Raw genomic sequence first — 20,749 nt, forward strand, 5'->3', positions numbered from 1 at the left:
GTGATTCTGATTCCAGTCCAATCTTGAAGCTTTTATCTATTTTCATTTATTTGCACATTCATAACAGATGCAACCACGATTGTTGCTGTAAAGGTCACTTGATAACTACTGGATTCACATGTATTCTTCTTCTTCCTCTTTTTCTTAATGGTTACAATATGTTTCATGAAACAACATTAAAATTAATGTCTACAAATGAAGCATATGCTTCTCATTCCGAGACAAATGTATCTTTTGCAGAGGAAGGACCCGTAAGCCTTGATATAACTGCCAAATGGATTGCGCAATTAAGCAGTGCAAATCAAAAATATTGTTTTGTCAGGGGCATACCGGGAAAGTGTGCACACCATATAGGCAAAACACCTGCAGTGACCCAGGTTCGAATCCAGCCTGCGGTCATTTGCCGGTGTCCCTGTCTTTCAGGCATTTACTGTATATACTGTTTGCATGTAATAATTGAAGTGGTATAATGGGATCTACAATTTGTATCCTGATTACAATGTAATCAGACCAAGATATGAGATACTTTGTCTGCGGGGGGGGTTCTTTGGAGGCAGAATGCCCAACACATCACAAGGCTACGATACAGAGCTTATACACTTGAGAATTAGTTTGTGCGTGTGTTGGGGGGGGGGGGGGGTAATTGCTCTCATACCAAAAGACAGCGCGACACATCATCCACTTATTCAGGACCGTTGAGGAACATAGGTCCCCTTTGTTAAAAAACACCTATTATGCACTTCTTTTACACCTGTTAATATAGGTCTCTGAGGTCTCCAAAACATGTATTTGAAGTTCTTTGCTGAAAATACAGATCAGATTATTCATTCGAGCCATTGTGACATGCCTCTAAACCTGGACTGTTGCAAATGGCCTGTTTCAGTGTGTGTAGGTTGTGGATGAACAGCCAAGCCCCTAGTTCTGAGCACAAGCCCCTGAAGGTTTGAGCATAAGTTCCGGGTTCTGAGAGCCAATGAGGTTTGAGCTTTACTCCTAAATTTGAGGCGTGAAATAAGAAATCTAGTTGGTGAATCTTCATTCATATTAGATATACAAGGCCTAATTTAAATGTGTGCACTGCGACACACCGGGACTCCCGCATATCAGGATTCTTTTTGTTTCATGTAAAGGTTGGAAAATGAAATAAACTAAAACAAATAAATACATTTCATACACTGGTCTTGTTTGGAGTAACACACAGCGGATCGGATGGAGCAGATAACCATGTAAAGAAGTCCACGACACGTCAGCTCGTGCCGAGAGTCGAGCATTTGTTTTTGAAAGCTGAGCGTTCAGAGCGGTCGGAAGCCTGAGCATTTTGTTCACGGCGATTTCTTTGTTATTAGTTTACCTCATTATCTGACACTTTGGCCACGTCTAATACAAACATCCAACATTATAAATATGAAAGAAAAAAAGGAAGAGCTTAATAGGTTCCCTTTAATATCCCGTATTAATCATATATTATTTATGCCACTTATGAACTCGCCAGTAAAAGGCAGACCTCGTGCAGGGGGGATTACCTTCGTATCTTAACATCGCAGTGTCAACAGGAAACCTAGACACAAATGGACGGATACTCACACTCACACATTCTGACGTTGACCCTCTTTTCATTAGAGACACGCTGACTCATTCCTGCCTGTAAAGAAATGAGTCTTCCCTTTGTATGTGTTTGTGTATGTGTGTGTGTGTGCCCCCATGTCTACACTCGGCACCTTTACAGGATGTTTCTGTGGTTACTCTGACCACCACAACGGTAGGATGGACAACCCATACCTAGTGTTTCAATAATGCTGCCATTTTTTAGGATTAATATCAGATTATCCATCCTTGGATGGGTACAGGGATGGTTTTAACACAAGGTTTAGGGTATCAGTCATATTTAGGTTCAAAGATGTGCACCCGACACGTGCTCCAATGTGCCTAGGAGGCCTGCTGATTCGTAGTTTTCCGTTCTCAGGTGACAGACCACTTACCTTGAAGTGACCTTGAAGTCCCTCCTGTTTCAAAATATGTGGCTCATTGCTCACAGTGGGTCACTAGCATGGGTTTCCCGTTTTCTATGTATACTGTGACAAATTCTGTGTACCGAGGGGGAATGACTTTATCACTTTATAAATAAAAAGAGAAACACCCCAAAGCATTCACCTTAATACCTTGGCAAGCTTCCTCTTATCAATCTAACTTTGATTTACAGAAGTACATTTGTTGCAAAGCTGCTTGTTACTCGCATTAATATTTAAGAAGACGAAAAAACAAACAAACACAAAACTAGACAAAAACTACAGACAATCAGCAATAAGTCAGAAACATTATTACTGTCACAGGGGCTCTCACGATGTGATTTCTATCATCTATAGCTGTGTTCAGCATTACTACAGGCCAAGGCTTCTACACGTGTCCACAGCCTCAGCGAGTTCCTTCTCCCTGTTTGCTCACTGCAAGTGACTCAGTGGTGAGTAGAAGAGAAAGAATGACCAATGAACAAAGAAAAGTCATGGGAAAGGGTCTAGTTGCCGAAATTTAGGGAGAGGGAATCAAAAACAGGGGCCACGTTATATTCAACCAGACTATATAAGACGAAAAAAACCAAAACAGATTAATTTTTTTCCTAAATACGTCGTGCTTCCAGCAGAAGTGTTTGAATGACACTCCTCCAACAATTCACAGATTTTGATCCACGTTTTGCAAACGTGCATTTTACTCGGCTCTTACAGGACCGTGCTTCAATGCTCCAGTGAAAAAGCATTACAAACAAGCAAACAAGATTCTTTTCTTTCCCTCCCAACAATGCAGAGTTCTAGTCGCCCGGGGGAACAGCAAAGACACAAGAATTGTTGAGAGAAATTCTGCAGGCCTCCCTCCAGAAAACAAGTTCTGCAGTACCAGCCATTTGCAGCCTCACACCGGATTCACCACTGGAGATTGCTGTGCAAGAATGACATTGGGCATTGTCGTGCACCGAGAAACACACCCCCATTTCACCACGGTTGGCGGATTTGGCAAGAGCTAAATCTGCTTAAAAAACAGAAATATGCTGCGCATAAACAAGGCGACAGAAGAGGAAACCACTAATTCGAGTTCCCACCAGAGCAGATAACGTCGCTTGATCTCCGCCCCCTCCTCCTCTGCTGCGCTCATAAACTAATGCAAAAGTCCGAAAGTGTGTCCGAATCTGTTAAAACAATAGAAGAACAGTGGAAGTGATGTATATGTGGCTTTCTATGAAGACTTCCCTGATGGTCGAAGCACAAAAGCTTCACATGACCATCACGTCGAGGCCTGAGAGCGTGACCACCTGTCAAAACGCATTTGTCGGATTATAATAATAATAATAATAATAATAATAATAATAATAATAATAGTCTACTTCAGACAAGAAAGGAAGAATAGATGAATAGATGAAGCCCCCCCCCCCCCCCAAGATGAATTCAGAGATTTAATAGTCAAACCATGTAGGAATTGTCCTCGAGAGGGACTCAAAATGCCGAGCAGCCCCGGGGATAAGCACCCGCGTCCACATCCAGTCTAACGGGACGTCGGAGCGAGCCGAGAGTTTGTTCCCGACTCGCGCCAGCCCAGACCCAAAGTGCACTGGAGGAAAGAAAAACAAAAACAAAAGTGGGACCAGCTCAATGCTTTACCTTTTCACCGCTTTGACGCCGAGGCTCCCGCTGCCCGGACGAGCCGCCGTTCCCTGCGCGGTGGTCAACAGCGTCTCTCTCTCTCTCTCTCTCTCTCTCTCTCTCTCTCTCGCTCGCTCTCTCTCTCTCTCTCTCTTTCTCTCTCTCTCTCCCTTCCCTCCCTCTCTCTCTCTCTCTCTTTCTCTCGCCCTTCCCTCCCTCCCTCCCTCTCTCTCCCTCTCTCTCTCTCGCTCTCCCCTCTCTCTCTCTCTCTCTCTCCCTTCCCTCCCTCTCGCTCTCCCCTCTCTCTCTCTCTCTCTCTCTCTCCCTTCCCTCCCTCTCTCTCTCTCGCTCTCTCTCCCTTCCCTCCCTCTCTCTCTCTCTCTCTCCCTCTCTCTCTCTCTCTCCCTCCCCCTCTCTCCCTCTCTCCCTCTCTCTCTCTCTCCCTCCCCCTCTCTCCCTCTCTCTCTCTCTCTCTCTCTCTCTCTCCCTCTCTCTCTCTCTCTCCCTCCCCCTCTCTCCCTCTCTCCCTCTCTCTCTCTCCCTCCCTCCCTCTCTCTCCCTCTCTCTCTCTCTCTCTCTTTCTCTCTCTCTCTCCCTTCCCTCCCTCTCTCTCTCTCTCCCTCTCTCTCTCTCTCCCTTCCCTCCCTCTCTCTCTCTCTCCCTCTCTCTCTCTCGCTCTCCCCTCTCTCTCTCCCTTCCCTCCCTCTCTCTCTCTCTCTTTCTCTCGCCCTTCCCTCCCTCTCTCTCCCTCTCTCTCTCTCGCTCTCCCCTCTCTCTCTCTCTCTCTCCCTTCCCTCCCTCTCGCTCTCCCCTCTCTCTCTCTCCCTCTCTCTCTCTCCCTCCCTCCCTCTCTCTCCCTCTCTCTCTCTCTCTCTCTCTCAAAAACTTCCTCGAGGTCGGGTCACGTGACCGCGGATCGCAAGGGGCGTGGCGGGGCGGGGGGGGCGGGGCGTGGGGGGCTCCGACCACACCCACTCCGCTGATTTTCAGCCTGATCACTGATGTAAATGTGTTTTTGTTGGGTTTTTTTTTTATGATCTGAAACCGAGACGTCGCCGCCTTTGTCGAAACTATTTTGAATGCGACAAAGATAAAGGCCGCCAAACGGATAAACGTAAGTTAAAAAAAAAAAAAAACAAACACAAAAAAAAAAGCCAGTAAATAGTAAATAAACAGTAAACAAATAACCGTGCCGGTTATTTTAATAAAGAAAAGAGAAGTTGAATACTTATAGAATAAAATAAAAATATATAGAATAAAGTAAAATACAATAAAAATAAAATGAAATAAAATGGAATAGATAGAGGGAATATGCTTATGTATATACAGATATGTGCATTAAAGTGGCATGTGAATTAAAGTGGCATGTGGATGTCACAACGAGCCATAAAACAAATATATGTATAAATGTATTCAACATCAGATGTAACGTCGCTTACAGAAACAGTGTACAGAGGCTTTTTCTCGCACAATTTTGTCTTTGACTTTACCGTAGAAGGTGGAATGACGGAAAAACCTGCCACTTTCTTATTTGTTCCCGTTGAACGCCATTAGAGGGCGACCGCGGCCCGATAGGCACCCGTTGCTGTTTCCTGCATCAGGATAAAAAAAACAAAAAAAACAAACATGGGACAGAGCAGTGGAAATGAGATCAGGACAAAAAAAAAAAATGCAATTAATCTGTTAATGTTCCTGAAAAGAGGCTGGAATGCAGCGTTTAGAATAACATGAAGCCTTTTCTTAAATTCGATTTCTGCTGCGGTTGACGGAGCATAAGCAGACAAGGGCTTGTGCTCGTCGTGTACTTCGCACGTCAAACAATCACTATATATATTTTTTTTTTTCCCCAGGTGAACCATCTGTTTTGCACAACGGTCATCTTTACTGTTGCGCTCTCGCAGCCTATTAGGCTTCTTCATTTGGGCTCTACGGGCCCCCCGGGGGGGCGTTGTGTCGCTACCCAGATCCATGACGGCTTGCATGATGTTGTCAGCGGAGGGCCACGCAAAGGAGACGGCCTTTTTCTGTTTCACTGCTGCGCTCCGACTCGGCAGTTGAGCTGAACGGAAGAATGGGGGATGCCGTTGTAAAGCGAAAAAAGGAGCGACGTGAACTTAAGAAACAAGTAAGGCAACATCAGCAGAAAGATGAAAATGAGACGAGGGGGAGAGAAGAGCGGAGGAGGGAGACACAAGATGCGGTCGGGGAGGGAAGGTCGGGGGGAGGTGGGCGATGAGTCATCACCAGTTTATCAACCGTGGTGGGCTGGGTTGTGGGGGTGGCATTGTGACACAGAAACACACGCACACACAGGGTAGCTGGACGTCATACTGCGTATGTGTCTCCTACTGTGGAGGTGGATGGAAGACACAACAGATTTGCCATGAGGTCACATGGTTCAGAGAAACCACACACACACAGACAAACATTCATCACTGGCTCTCTCACACACACACACACACACACACACACATTGACTGAGTGTGTGAGCCAGAAGCCTCATTAAAAAAACCGAGGCTTGATGGATGGACACAGCGGGAGCTTGAGGGACCGGAGAATATAGGGGAGAGGGTGAGGCCACCAGAGCTGCACACTACCTGTCTTCTTGTTCCCATCACACAAGCTGTGCAAATGCAACGGAGGGTGAAATAGGGAGCACTCAGGGTTCCCTCTCCACCGGGCTGCCCTACATTCCTCCACTTACAGTATTTATGTACGGCACATACGGACTAGTGGATGTCTTGCTCTGCTACAAACCTCTCCGCCTTTCCGTCCCTTTCATTTGTGCATGTTAACCTAGCTCCTAGCTCCCAGTCCCAGTTCTGCTTTGTAAGTTTGTCGTGCAAGCGTTTCATGCCCTCCGATGAATCTGCCCAAAATGACATTGGAACGGTAAGCCCTGTTTGGTGCACGTAGGCGTTGTCCTCCGGGATGGCGGAGGCAGAGAATGAGCAGAAAACCCTGCGTTAAATCCCACCCCCTGACACGCCGCGCTCTCCCTGGTTCTCTTGTCGGTGCCGAGTCCTACTGAGAGTTGCCATGCCAACAGATTGAGGGATCCTAGTACCGATCGAAGTCTCACACTAACAAGTGCATCTGCATGGAAGCGTGTGTACACACACACACACACACACACACACCACAGTTTGAAAAATAGCTGATCGTTAGATGATATCCCAAGGGTGTGATCCTGGTAATGGCGGTTCAGTCACCGATTTTGTTGTTTGTGTGTATGTGCGAGTGCCTAAAACAATGTCTGATTCATTAGGTCACCGATTCCTAAACTTTGTTTTTTTTTAAGCAGCAGCAGAAGAGCACACAATGAGAGGAACTTTCAACCGCGTGCATATAGACGTAAACAACAAAAGAAGGAAGTGGAACGCCAGCAAAATTTTAAAAGCTTTATCGGAATCTGTATATAACCTTCAAACTCGACATATATTCATACATCTCTGGAACGTACCACCAGAAACATGAGCGCAGCGTGTGTGTGGGGACCATCTGATTTTTTACACACTTGAATATGTATTACTAGGAGCTTAGAAAGGAGGCACAAGACATACTGACCGACAGAGACGGAACAGGGACAAAAAGACAAAAAAATGAATATCAAACGTAAAAGGAAATGAAAAGACCAATTTATTATTTTTTTAAAATTCTTTATTTCTATCTCTGAAATGAAAAGCAAGAGAAAAAGGCCACAAAGTACACATGGTTGCAGTCGTGAGACTCAATTTGACTGTTCTAGTGTTGGTCTTTGCTCAAGTCTCGACCGCATAGTCTTGAGTCAGACCACCGTCAGGTCTTTAAAACTGTACTAGGCGTTGACTTGGGTGGTGTGTATGATGGTGTCTATGTACACACCAGCCAACGTGTCTGGTAGTCAGACAGTGTTGTCCTGTTGCACCTGCTAGTAGTCAGTATAGAAATATAGAACAGGAAATGGGCACTGAAAAAGACTTAAAATCATTACGGGCCTCGAGGTTAAACTTAGCTGGACTTTAAAACGCTGCGTTTTTAGCGACACAGGTATTGAGTTTCTTTTTGTGAGACTCCATTGTATTTTGTCACAGAGGAACACGACAGCAGGAGTCCAACCGTCCCAAGTCTTCAGATTGGACACGGAATGGATCACAGACACTGAACAGAACTTTGGGTTATGTGTTAGAGAACGACGAAGACGCAAACATTGTTGCACTCTGGTGCATTCTGCATTAGTAACTAGTCAACGCATAACGGTCGCTTGTAAAAAAAAAAAAAAAGAAAAATTAGAATAATAATCACACACCCCACCAGAGCCTTTATATGCGTTTGTGAAGTGTGTAAAGTATGTGTGTGAGTGGATGAATGGAATGGATGCATGTTATAATTAGAGGACGTATGTTATCATTTATGTATCTGTGCGTGAGTGTGTACCTATTCATGCGTTTATCCGTGTGTGTATCTCCACATATATGTGTGCATCTTTCTGTATTTATGTACAATGTGTGTATGCGGGGCCTCACACACCTCCATGGGTGTGTTGCATTTATATATCAACTTGTCAGCGTGTGCGTATAGACAGATGTGGGCGTTAATCGCTGTCCCTCGCCGTCTCGTGCGCTTCGTCCAGGGAGCTCTCGTCGATGTTCTCCAGGCTCTCGGCGTGCTGGACGCTGAGCTCGGAGAGGGGGATGCTGGGTAATGTCATCTGCTCTGGGTAGAGCCAGGCCTTCACTTCCGGGTGGTGTCTCTGCTTCCACTCGGAATACTTGAGACACGCTCTGTTGATCTTTTTCATCGCCTAGAGAGTGATAAGGATAGACAGAAAGAGAGGGACAGAAGGTAGACCTTTTATTTTTATTTTTTAATCATCCTCAATCCTGATACACGAGGGGTAAAAGGCATTTCAATCCCTCTCCGGACGTCAGCGCTTTTCTTAATAAATATTGAGTTCCCATCAAATAAAACATTTGCATCAAGCAAATTAATTATCAATAGATGGTGATGGTTTAACATGTGTGTATTTCTGTATTACCTATTTCATTATCCAATTCAAAAGTGTAAATGGTAATTTCTTACATCTACTTACCAGTTATGAATTAACCTGAATTATGAAAAAAGTGCGCTTCCCAAGCTCTAAATTAAAAAAGTGAAGCAGCTGAAATTAACTGGGGTAATGCTCTCAAATCTCATGTATTAAAAAAAAAAAACCAACCACAAATAAAAAAAATACAATCTAGTCCTGAATCAAGTACCTCTGGTCTGAGTTTGTTAATATTCCAGTCATTTCCAATAAATGTGTTTTATAAAGTCTTAACGTCGGGAGTGCGTCTGTTCTTGTGTGTTTGTATGTTGCCATTTTGAGACAGGAGGATCAAGGGATCTCTCCATAGCCAGGATGCTCCCCTGAGATTTTTTTGCCCCATTTTAACACACACACACACACACACACACACACACACACACACACACACACACAAGCACACACACACACGCACACACACGCGCACACCCCCCCCCCCCCCCTCTTAGGGAGGGGTGAAGCCAGCCGATATACGTGGGTGATAACCATTACCTGCTTTTTAATATTCCTTTATCCGGATATACTGTCAAGGAAGGAGTTTTAAACCATGAATAATATGTGGTTAGAGTGCCTCAGTTGTCTGATGTGTATTTTGCCTCTAGAGAGCTCCTCACAGAAGCCCGTTGCCCAGCAGTTGTTTTTGTGCGTGTGTGACAACAATCCGTGTGTGTGTGTGTGTAAAGGCTGTAAATGTACTTACTTTAGGAGCAAGCAACTGGGAAGACTTGTTGACGACCCACCTGGGTAGTGACCCTGCAGAAGGAACAAACAAAGATGGAGGTAAGGAAAGACAAGGACAGAGAAAGAGGTCACATTTTCTTGCAGAGAGCTTCCACCACAAGCAAATTGAAAAAAATAAAATAAAAAAGTGGGCAGAGGACATCTGTAACACGGTTATGGTCACATTCAGCATCAGGCAGCTACTTACAGTAAGTGAGATAATAGAGAGACCTGGAGGCAACGTGAGTGGATGGAAGAAAATAAGACGGAAAAACAGGTGCTCTGTCCTTCATATCGTTACTATGATCACTCCTTTTGAAATATGGGGAATCAATCCTTCAGTAGAACTTGGAAGCACGCATTAACCACCTGTGTGTGTGAGCCAATACACACTGCAGAAATAGGCTTTTACTGTATGCTCATGTAAGCTCTTTAAGTGACCTTGTCTGCTTTGACCAGACGTGCATGCCAGTGTTCATACTTGGGGTGTGGATTCCTGTAGTTCACCTCGGTGTGAATGCAACTGTGTGTGTGTGTGTGTGTGTATACAAGTCTTTCAGGGGTAAGAGAGTGTGCATTTGAGTGTGTGTGTTACCTCGGGGGTCTATCTGGGCCAGGTAAGTAAGGGTACAGTGGTTGGTTCCCTGGTTCTGAACCATGTAGCCAGTCTGAACGGAAACGGCTCGCACCAAGTCCTTCTTGGGAGGGTATTTCTGCAGGGGGAAACACACAAAAACACGCTCTTACTTCAAATCTTGAGCATTACAGTTCCCAAATACAAATCGTACAGATTTAAAAAATATAAAACCTAATAAAAATAAAAATAAAATCAATTTTGATGCCAGCTGTGGTGGGCAATATGAAAGTATCCAAACCAAGTGATGATGGAGAAATGCGTACTTTCACACAATAAATTAGTTTGGTTTTTAAAGAAATGCAGGCATCGTTGAGACTTCTCGGAGACCAACATGCATTTAGGTAAGACTTGTTTGGCAGAAATCCTTTGTAACATTCAGATTTTACAAACCATCACCCATACCACCACGCTCTAACAGGCTCAAAACGTCAGAGTCACCCGATAGATACCGAAATATGCAGTATAGTATCTCATTGCTGTGATGGCTTTGTGAGGAGAGACCACTCCACACCATTTCCTCCTAAAAGGTGGATTACGGTCCACAGGAGAATTAGTGACAATAAGGAATCCATTGCTTCCTGCTGATATTCAACACTCACTGTCCCCATGGTTCACTGCTTTGACTTCCTATCTAATTCCTTGCTCATGGTGGTTCCTGCTGTGTGGTGACACTCACAAAGCCGGAGTACTGCTCCCAGCCGCCCAGGGCCCGTACGTACAAAGCACAATGTGCAGCACCCAGATAGAGAACTGCCATCAGTGCCGACATTTACATAACCGCTACCCTTCCCCTTCTAGCTTCATCTTTTTGTTGCTCGCACCTTTACTTTAGCACGGCACACTGCCGACACTTGCCGAGGGAAACCTGAACACACCCTTGAGCAATCGAGTGGTGCAAGAATGGGTCCTAAAACCCCGGAAACAAGTTGGAATTTCTGCACTTCCGGTTCCCTCTGTCTCGAAGGAATGGGAGTTTTGGAAAGATGCCTGAAAAGGTCTGTGACACACACACAAGCTTAAAAGATTTTAACGTTTTGTTCTACGACAAAACACATCAGTAAATACCCGACTCATGAATTTTGAAGCTGTTACGTATCTTAAAAAAAGCCGGTTGCTCACAAGTGGCTAAATGAGACTACAGAGGTTGTCGGGGACATTAAACGTCATCACAGCGAACACGGAAAGTCATCTCATCTCAGTCGTCCTTACAGCCTCTTGTACATGCGCTCTTGCAAACTATTCTAAATCGAAGTTTCCGGCAGGTCAGCGTATGAAATCAAGACAAGTCGGAAACTTAGTGGTGGTGACGTTGAAGTCATGGGACCGTGGTGTAATTGGTTTGTAGCCTGACGTTGGTATTTTACTTCTGCTTCTGGCTTGCTGAACAAAACGTGTAAGTATCATCCTTTTTTTTTTGCCTCAGAGCTTATTTTCTGCAATAATCCTAAATCCAATGGAAAGATCCCATTGGCTTTTGCTCGAGGGAACCAGGGCGGTGATAACTTCTGGGTTGGCTACAAAAATACCTCATCCCTGCACCACTCCTGCACCCTGTGTGATAGTTGTAGAGCAGGGCACAAAAGTGCAATGTCAGAACATGGAGGAAGCCAAAGAAACAAAGATCGTTGTCAAACGCAGGGTGGCTCCAAGTCATATTAGGTTGTGAAGTATGAAAAGATTGAAAGAGAGTATTTAGGGTAAAGTGGGGCCGTGACATTTTGCTTTTGATTGTTTTGGACTAAGGGCTGCACACAGTGCCGTCTCATCACAGTGAACAAGATTTACTTTTCGTTGCATCACAGGAATGCCCGTTTGCAGAACAGCCAAAAAGAAATACAGCAAAAAATGACTGCTGGTTAAACTAGACTCTTATTTGACTCTGTACATTCAGGTTTTGAGATTACTGCATGTGATCTCATTTAGTTTTGAAAAGTGTGCCAAGGAATGTAAAACACAAGTTTATTGATCCTTGGCGGAGAAAAGACTAACTTGTGCCAGTCTTCACTCGACGCTAGTCCAGTGGTTCTCAGCTTCTGTCTTCTGGATCCCAAACGCTGCTGGTTTTCTATCCCAGCGAGTGAGAGAGGCCGAAAATCCCAGGTCGAAAATCCATCCCTACTACACGGCTAGAATGAAAAGCTCCCAAGGACCAGAGCTGAGCACCACTGCTCTGCGGCTTAATGCCCATAATATTAGCTCCACTGATCGTCATAAGAGACTAATTCTCATAACTGAGTTAATCACTTGCGTGCGCACACACACACACACACACACACACACACACACACACACACACACACACACACACACACACACACACACACACACACACACACACACACACACACACACACACACACACACACACACACACACACACACACACAGCCCTGAGTACTAACTGCAGGAATGCAGAAGGCAGGGGCAGAAGTAAATAGCCAGCAGTCACATGAGCAATCTTATCCTTCTGTAAACATTTAATTACAGGGAGAAATGACGTGGATAGAGAGAAAAGAGAAAAGAAAGAAGAGGGAAGCAAAGAGGGCGAAACGATCATAGTCCCGAGCGCCAAGCGTCAGTTTTGCTTCATAGTTCTCACTCATCACTCCGCTTAACCAAAGAAAAAAAAAAAAAAAAAAAAAAGAGGTGAGCGAGGTAACAGGCTTCTGATACGCCAAATAGAAGTGAGCCTGGCAGTTTAAGATGGAACAAACATACACTGAGTAGGGGATCAGAACCGATCTGCATCAAGGGCGACCAAACTGGGAGTACGCCTCCATTTCGGAAAGGAACCGTCACCATTCAACAGCTGGTTGCTTTACAGGCAGCGTTCACACAGAATTAGCTTTACCTGCAAAGCTAATGTGATTTAGGAATAAACCCCCCCCGTGTTACAGTATGTCTGGCACATTCGCGAGGGGATAAGCCAAGTCTCTAATCACTGAAGTTGACCGACCCAGATTTTCATTTCATGATGCAGTGTTTCTTTTTCGGAAAAGTGGTTTGTCTAAATTCAGTGCTTCATTTTATCTGGGGGAGGCAGAATTTGAGCCCCCAAAAAGCTGATTTTTTTGTTTTTCCACTTTAACCACAATAGCTTTATACCTGAAAAAGCAGAAGGAGACGGTGATACTCGCCGTACTAAAATCATTGTTCTCCTGTGTTGGATGAAAGATGGTCGCTAATCATTCCAGACTACACACACATGACCCACATTAACTGGATGAATGATGAAGGCCGCTCACCCACAACGCAAACTTATTCAACATGTCTGACTTGTTTCATAACGGCGCGTTGCCTTTACTGTTCACCTGAGAACACACACATGCAGTTAATGTAGTGTAAACGTGTGTGTGTGGCACTCACAGCGTGCTTGACAGAGTAGTTCATGATAATGTAATCTTTTCCAATCGACAGCCAGGAACGGAGCGTGACAACATCACGGTTTCGAAGCGGCTTAGGACACTTCCCTGAGAGAGAGAGAGAATAAAAGTGAACGTTTGTACAGAACACATGAGCAGAGCAGTGTGTGGTGTGTACGTAAACGTCCGTGCGCACAACCCCTGACATCAGCGAAGTTACTCCTAACCGTATCGTGCATGAGGGATCAAAAGAGTGCTGTGCTGTGTGTGCTCTGTGTGTGTGTGCTCTGTGTGTGTGTGTGTGTGTGACATACAGGAGTAGTACCCGACGTCGGCGTTGACAGTGAGTTTTCCAATGTCAAAGGTCTCGATGACGTTGGTGTCCCATTTTCGTCTGTACTCCGTGTCGTGCAGGACGTCGTACATGGTCTCGGCCGACACATCCTTACACACCATCCTGCACTGAGAGAAAGAGTGGGGGGGGGGAAACAAATTTTAAAAATCAAGCATATGTATGGCGGACCTGTTGGCCTTCCTTATTCGCCGTAAGAATGTCTTCATGCAGAGAAAGGTTTTCGAAATTAAACTCAACCAGGTTCTCCAGGAGATGGGGGACATTGCAGTTATATTCTAGCTTGTATCTAGTTTTGAGGAGTGCCTCCAGAAAAAAAAACAACTAATAAATGCTTAATGGCCTTTTAAAAGGTAATTTTAAGCTCCAGTGAAGACACAACTTCGACAAACATACGTTTCCAGAGACAAGCAGCTCATTTACATAGAATACAATCAACCAGGGGATGGGAGGATTCTACTCTAGTGGATGGTATGTGAACAGCGGCAAATTGCTGCAACTGTGGTTTGAAAATAATTGAAGCCACACGCACGCGCGCGTTTATGACTGCATATCAGATGGGTTCAACTGGGAATGATAGACAAAGAACAGAGCAGCGAAAACAGAGTGACGACAGACGACAGAAGATGAAGGCGGCGAGACAGGCCGCTGGCCGCCAATGACTCACACCCAGACCCCAACCCTGGGTCCGGGGCGGGTAACGGAGAGAGAGGAGGAAAGAAAAAGAAGAAAGAAAGCAAGACTAGATGGATGGAGGAATGGAAAAGAAAATAAAGTGCAAAAATATAACGAACTGCTCAGAGCTACAAAGCAAAAAGGAAAGAAGATGACCCAGATTAACTTAACTCATTATAAATCAGCCCCAAGCGCCGATGGTTTCATCACTTCTTCCCCTCTTTCCCTGGGGGCCTCACATAACTTCATCCTAATTTCACTTGTACGGCCATTTTGCGGGCGACCTCATATTCAATAAGCTGACAAACTCGAGTGAACAGTGGATGAAGGAGCAATATCCACATATACACAGTATATAATACCATCAATGGAATAAACTGCCAGAGAAAGAACATTTTCAAAAGGGCTGGTCTATTGGTAGCATTCATTTACAGGATGAAAATACATCAAACTAAATTGTTTTTTATCCGTAGATGAATTTCAAACCATCAAGCCGTTTCAAAGACACCAGGAATGTATACGCTGCTGACATGCTTTTAAATATCTGCTAAAGGCACAGGCTGAACACACTGTACTGTATGTAGCATACTGTACCGCATACTGTGTCACTGTTCTGGGTTGTTCGGTGTTACTGTATTGCTGGGCCGTACTGTTGTATACTGTGCTGTATATCTCACAAACACTACCTCACTTTATTCACATGCCACTTTAATGCACATATATATAAATAGCCTATCCCATATACATAAGTCTATCCCATATACATAAGCCTATTCCCTTTATCTATTCTGTACCCCTACCCTGCATTACCCTTCAGTTCTTATTTTATTCTATTTATTTTATTCTACAGTATTCAACTTACTGCATTACCTTTTAGGAATCAGTTAGTTACACAAGTAGGAATTCTTAGGTAGCTACTGTGTTCAGTCTAGGACATATTGTATGTAATCACCGGGTGCATTGCATTGACATTTCACTGCATACATACATACATACATACATACATACATACATACATACATACATACATACATACATACATACATACATATACACACACACACACACACACACACACACACACACACACAGTGGGGCAAAAAAGTATTTAGTCAGCCACCAATTGTGCAAGTTCTCCCACTTAAAAAGATGAGAGAGGCCTGTAATTTTCATCAAAGGTACACTTCGACTATGAGAGACAGAATGGGGGGGAAATAATCCAGGAAATCACATTGTAGGATTTTTAATGAATTAATTGGTAAATTCCTCGGTTAAATAAGTATTTGGTCACCTACAAACAAGCAAGATTTCTGGCTTTCACAGACCTGTAACTTTTTCTTTAAGAGGCTCCTCTGTCCTCAACTCCTTACCTGTATTAATGGCACCTGTTTGAACTCGTTATCAGTATAAAAGACACCTGTCCACAACCTCAAACAGTCACACTCCAAACTCCACTATGGCCAAGACCAAAGAGCTGTCAAAGGACGCCAGAAACCAAAATTGTAGACCTGCACCAGGCTGGGAAGACTGAATCTGCAATAGGTAAGCAGCTTGTTGTGAAGAAATCAACTGTGGGAGCAATTATTAGAAAATGGAAGACATACAAGACCACTGATAATCTCCCTCGATCTGGGGCTCCATGCCAGATCTCACCCCATGGGGTCAAAATGATCACAAGAACAGTGAGCAAACATCCCAGAACCACACGGGGGGACCTAGTGAATGACCTGCAGAGAGCTGGGACCAAAGTAACAAAGGCTACCATCAGTAACACACTACGCCGCCAGGGACTCAAATCCTGCAGTGCCAGACGTGTCCCCCTGCTTAAGCCAGTACATGTCCAGGCCCATCTGAAGTTTGCTAGAGAGCATTTGGATGATCCAGAAGAGGATTGGGAGAATGTCATATGGTCAGATGAAACCAAAATAGAACTTTTTGGTAAAAACTCAACTTGTCGTGTTTGGACGAGAAAGAAAGCTGAGTTGCATCCAAAGAACACCATACCTACTGTGAAGCATGGGGATGGAAACATCATGCTTTGGGGCTGTTTTTCTGCAAAGGGACCAGGACGACTGATCCGTGTAAAGGAAAGAATGAATGGGGCCATGTATCGTGACATTTTGAGTGAAAACCTTCTTCCATCAGCAAGGGCATTGAAGATGAAACGTGGCTGGGTCTTTCAGCATGACAATGATCCCAAACACACCGCCCGGGCAACGAAGGAGTGGCTTCGTAAGAAGCATTTCAAGGTCCTAGAGTGGCCTAGCCAGTCTCCAGATCTCAACCCCATAGAAAATCTTTGGAGGGAGTTGAGAGTCTGTGTTGCCCAGCGACAGCCCCAAAACATCACTGCTCTAGAGGAGATCTGCATGGAGGAATGGGCCAAAATACCAGCAACAGTGTGTGAAAACCTTGTGAAGACTTACAGAAAATGTTTGACCTCTGTCATTGCAAACAAAGGGTATATAACAAAGTATTGAGATGAACTTTTGTTATTGACCAAATACTTATTTTCCACCATAATTTGCATATAAATTCTTTAAAAATCAGACAATGTGATCTTCTGGATTTTTTTTTCTCATTTTGCCTCTTATAGTTGAGGTATACCTATGATGAAAATAACAGGCCTCTCTCATCTTTTTAAGTGGGAGAACTTGCACAATTGGTGGCTGACTAAATACTTTTTTGCCCCACTGTATGTATGTGTGCATACATACATACATACATACATACATACATACATACATACATACATACATACATACATACATACATACATACATACATACATACATACATACATACATACATACATACATACATACGAAAGTATGTATCAATATGTGACCAATAAACCTCTTGAATCTTGAACGCTTTTTATGTCGTGCTCATTTTTAAAGTGCAAAGTCCACAACAGAACCTTTCTTAAACCACAGCTTTGGCTGTATTAGCAGAAGAAAGAGTCAATACAGACAGAACATGTTTACAAAGGGGGAGGATAGAATTTTAAAAAGCAGGAAAAGGAGCAAAGGTGAAAGGTCGTGAAAACCAGAATGTTAAATAAGGAAGTCAGAGGAGACCCATGGAGGATGGAGTACATTTAAGTTTATTTGGGCTGTCAATCTACCATTCCCCCCACTTTCCCAGAGCCATGATTTGAAGAAAACACACTTTTTCCACACATTGCATGCTGACGTGTGTCTGTGTCTTGCTGCATGACTCTTGTTTGAGACTCGCTAATATGGAGTTGCTGCATGTGTGATAACTAGGAGAGGGAGAAGGAACACGGTGTGATAGAATATTGGTCCTTCTAATCAGACATAGAAGGTTCCTTAATACGCAGGGAATCTGACTAAAGTGTGGCAAAAACACTCGAGATACAATTTCAAATATAACGAGAACAGGAGAGGGGGAGCAATCAGAGGAGCGACAATGATACGGCTGAGAGGAAAGCATGTGCTCAGCAGGGATAATATGGTAAGTTTAAGAGACGGATGGATGGATGGATGGATGCGTTGATTCCGCGATTTACACATACTGGGAATTTGTTCTGGTGAGGTTTGGTGCATTTCACTACAGATTAAGCATTAAAAAAAGCTCAACAGACCTAAAAAAAATACAGAAAAATAATAATAAAATAAACACAAAAAGTGAAGTAAAAAGCACTGACAGGTGAAGTGAATAACACTGACGATCTTGTTCCAATGGCACCTGTCAAGGGGTAGGATATATTATGCAACCAGTGAACAGTCTGTTCTTGAAGTTGATGTGTTGGAAGCAGGTAAAATGGGCAAGCGTAAGGATCTGAGCGACTTTGACAAGAGCCAAATTGTGATGGCTAGACGACTGGGTCAGAGCATCTCAAAAACAGCAGGTGTTGTGGGGATGCAGTTAGTACCAACCATAATTAGTCCAAGGAAGGACAACTCATGAACAGGCCCATCTTGTCGGATCCCACAGAAGAGCTACTGTAGCACAAATGGCTGAATTGCTGCATGTGCCCATGCTGACCCCTTTTTCACCGCTAAATCACCTACAAGGTGGCCTGGTCTGATCATGTGGATGACCGGGTGCTTGTGCATTGTTTACCTGGGAAAGGGAAGGCACCAGGATACACTATGGAAAGAAGGCAAGCGGGCGGGGCAGTGTGATGCTCTGGGCAATGTTCTGCTGGGAAACCGTGGTTCCTGGCATTCATGTGGATGTTACTTTGTCACGTACCAACTACCTCAACATTGTTGCAGACCAAGTACACCGCTTCATGACAACGGTATTCACTGATGGCAGTGGCCTATTTCAGCAGGATAATGTGCCACACTGCAAAAAATGTGCAGGAATGGTTTGAGGAACATGACAAAGAGTTCAAGGTGTTGACTTGGCTTCCAAATTCTCCAGATCTCAATCCGATCGAGCATCTGTGGGATGTGCTGGAACAGCAAGCATGATCTCCACCACCACGTAACATACAGCACTTAAAGGATCTGCTGCTCACGTCTTGGTGCCAGATACGGCAGGACACCTTCAGAGGTCTTGTGGAGTCCATGCCCCAAAGCTGTTTTGGAAGCACGAGGTGGAGCTACACAATATGAGGCAGGTGGTTTTAATGTTGTGGCGGATCATTGTATATACAAATAAAACAAAAAATATACAAAAAATAATTACGAAACAGAAATCAGTCAGATACTGTGGATGAAAATATACAGGACACAGAACATGCACAAATATTATAGACAGTATGTTGCAAATATAGTCAGTGAGTACAGGTATGTCACAAGTGATCGTGTGTGTGTGTGTGTGTGTGTGCATATCCGACCGTCAATGTTTGTGTTAGATAAGATTTGAAAAGGACGGAGCCTTTATGGCACCGGTTTGGCATTGTAGCGTTTTCAGACGGTTTCAACTCGAACAAGGAAGGAGGCTTGTGAGGTAGATAGAACACGACTTCAACTGACAGTCGTGAAATATAAAACACATTTTGGAAGTTTGGGTTTGGCTCTTTGGTCCCGCTGCCTCAAAGTTTAGGTGTTGTCTCAAAGTATAGTAAAGTAAAGTCGCAGGCCTCCTGGTGGCTTAACCGGATAAGCACGCGTACCATATAGGCAAAATGCCTGCAGTGGTTTGAATCCGGCCTGCGGTCATTTGCCACATGTCTCTACCCACATTTCCTGTCTCTCTACAAAAAAACAAACAGATCAATGGTTAAGTCGAAATCTTGTGTTGATGCTGTTGTAGGTGAGTGGCAAGAGAGAGAATGTATAATTATATTACAAACAAATTCAGCAAACTCCAGTGATGCCAGGAGACAAAGAGAGAGAAACAGCGAGGTGAAGGAAAGGTCAAGGAAATAGAAACTGTCTGTGCGCATGTGTGTGTTACAGCACGCCCAGTGAGCCAACACATCCCAGCCATTACCTCTCACATCCAACCCTCTCCTTCCTGTCCCCCCCCCGCCCCCCCACCCCATACATCGCCTTCCCGGCCTTATTTCCCCCTCCCTGCGTTTCTATGGCGCCCTCCGCACCCTCCTTTTACTCCCTTGAGCTCTGTCGCCTCCTCCCTCCCGCCACTCTGGCCCATCCATACAACACTTTAACTTCTCAACACATCTGCCCGCTACCCATGCATTCCTTCTCCTGTCCCTCGAATCACATTGTGTCTTCCTGCAGAATCCAATGAGCGAGTGTGAACGAGGGCGAAGAAAGTGCAGGAGAGATATTAGAGATGTAAGAGACACACGGGATATGAAAGACAAAAAAGAAAGTGGGTGTTTGTGTGATGCTGAGCTGGGTTTCCCTCTGCATCTTCCAGGGGAAGGCAAGCCCATGCAGGCATCTAGAGTGTGTGTGATGGTGTGTGTGTGTCAGAGGGATGTGTATGCAAGGAGCAGCCATCTGACAGTTTGTCAAGCCTCGGGAGTAAACAAACAACACCCACGCACAACCAAACACATCGAGTGCTCAGCATATCGAGAGTGCGCCAACATATGATACAGGCAATAATGGTGATCAATTAACCCCCTGATTATGCAGCAGTAGAAAATCATTGTCGTCTTCGGCCATTACGATGCCAATGAACATGATGATAATGATGCATAGCGCAATTATGGGGATAAGAGTTGACTGTGAACCTGCAAGAGTTAAGAGGGTGAAGGGAGAGTGCGAAAGGACACATGTAATTAAGTGAAAGTCTCTACTACTACACTACTCATTCCACAAGCATCCGCTAAGAGAGAAGTTCTGTTCGACCTATAAAAAGAACAACTGGACCTGTTGCATTGTCGGACTTGCACACACACACACACACACACAC

The 20,749-nt window shown here is 44.4% G+C and overlaps 1 protein-coding gene across 1 annotated transcript in view; it reads right to left on the bottom strand.

Annotated features, from left to right (window-relative positions):
• Positions 1–7,357: 7,357 nt before the first annotated feature.
• The window catches only part of stard10 (StAR related lipid transfer domain containing 10), a gene marked incomplete at its 5' end in the record, with an annotated part of 15,169 nt that continues 1,777 nt past the window's right edge, over positions 7,358–20,749 (bottom strand). Inside the window, 5 exons of the mRNA XM_080006346.1 lie at positions 7,358–8,412; positions 9,395–9,447; positions 10,010–10,127; positions 13,418–13,521; positions 13,728–13,875. Of these exons, the coding sequence (XP_079862472.1) occupies positions 8,203–8,412; positions 9,395–9,447; positions 10,010–10,127; positions 13,418–13,521; positions 13,728–13,875 (633 nt within the window). The 3' untranslated portion in view covers positions 7,358–8,202. The remainder of the gene's footprint in view (positions 8,413–9,394; positions 9,448–10,009; positions 10,128–13,417; positions 13,522–13,727; positions 13,876–20,749) is intronic.

Source organism: Zeus faber (genome assembly GCF_960531495.2).
Source record: "Zeus faber genome assembly, chromosome: 9".
NCBI lineage: Eukaryota > Metazoa > Chordata > Actinopteri > Zeiformes > Zeidae > Zeus > Zeus faber.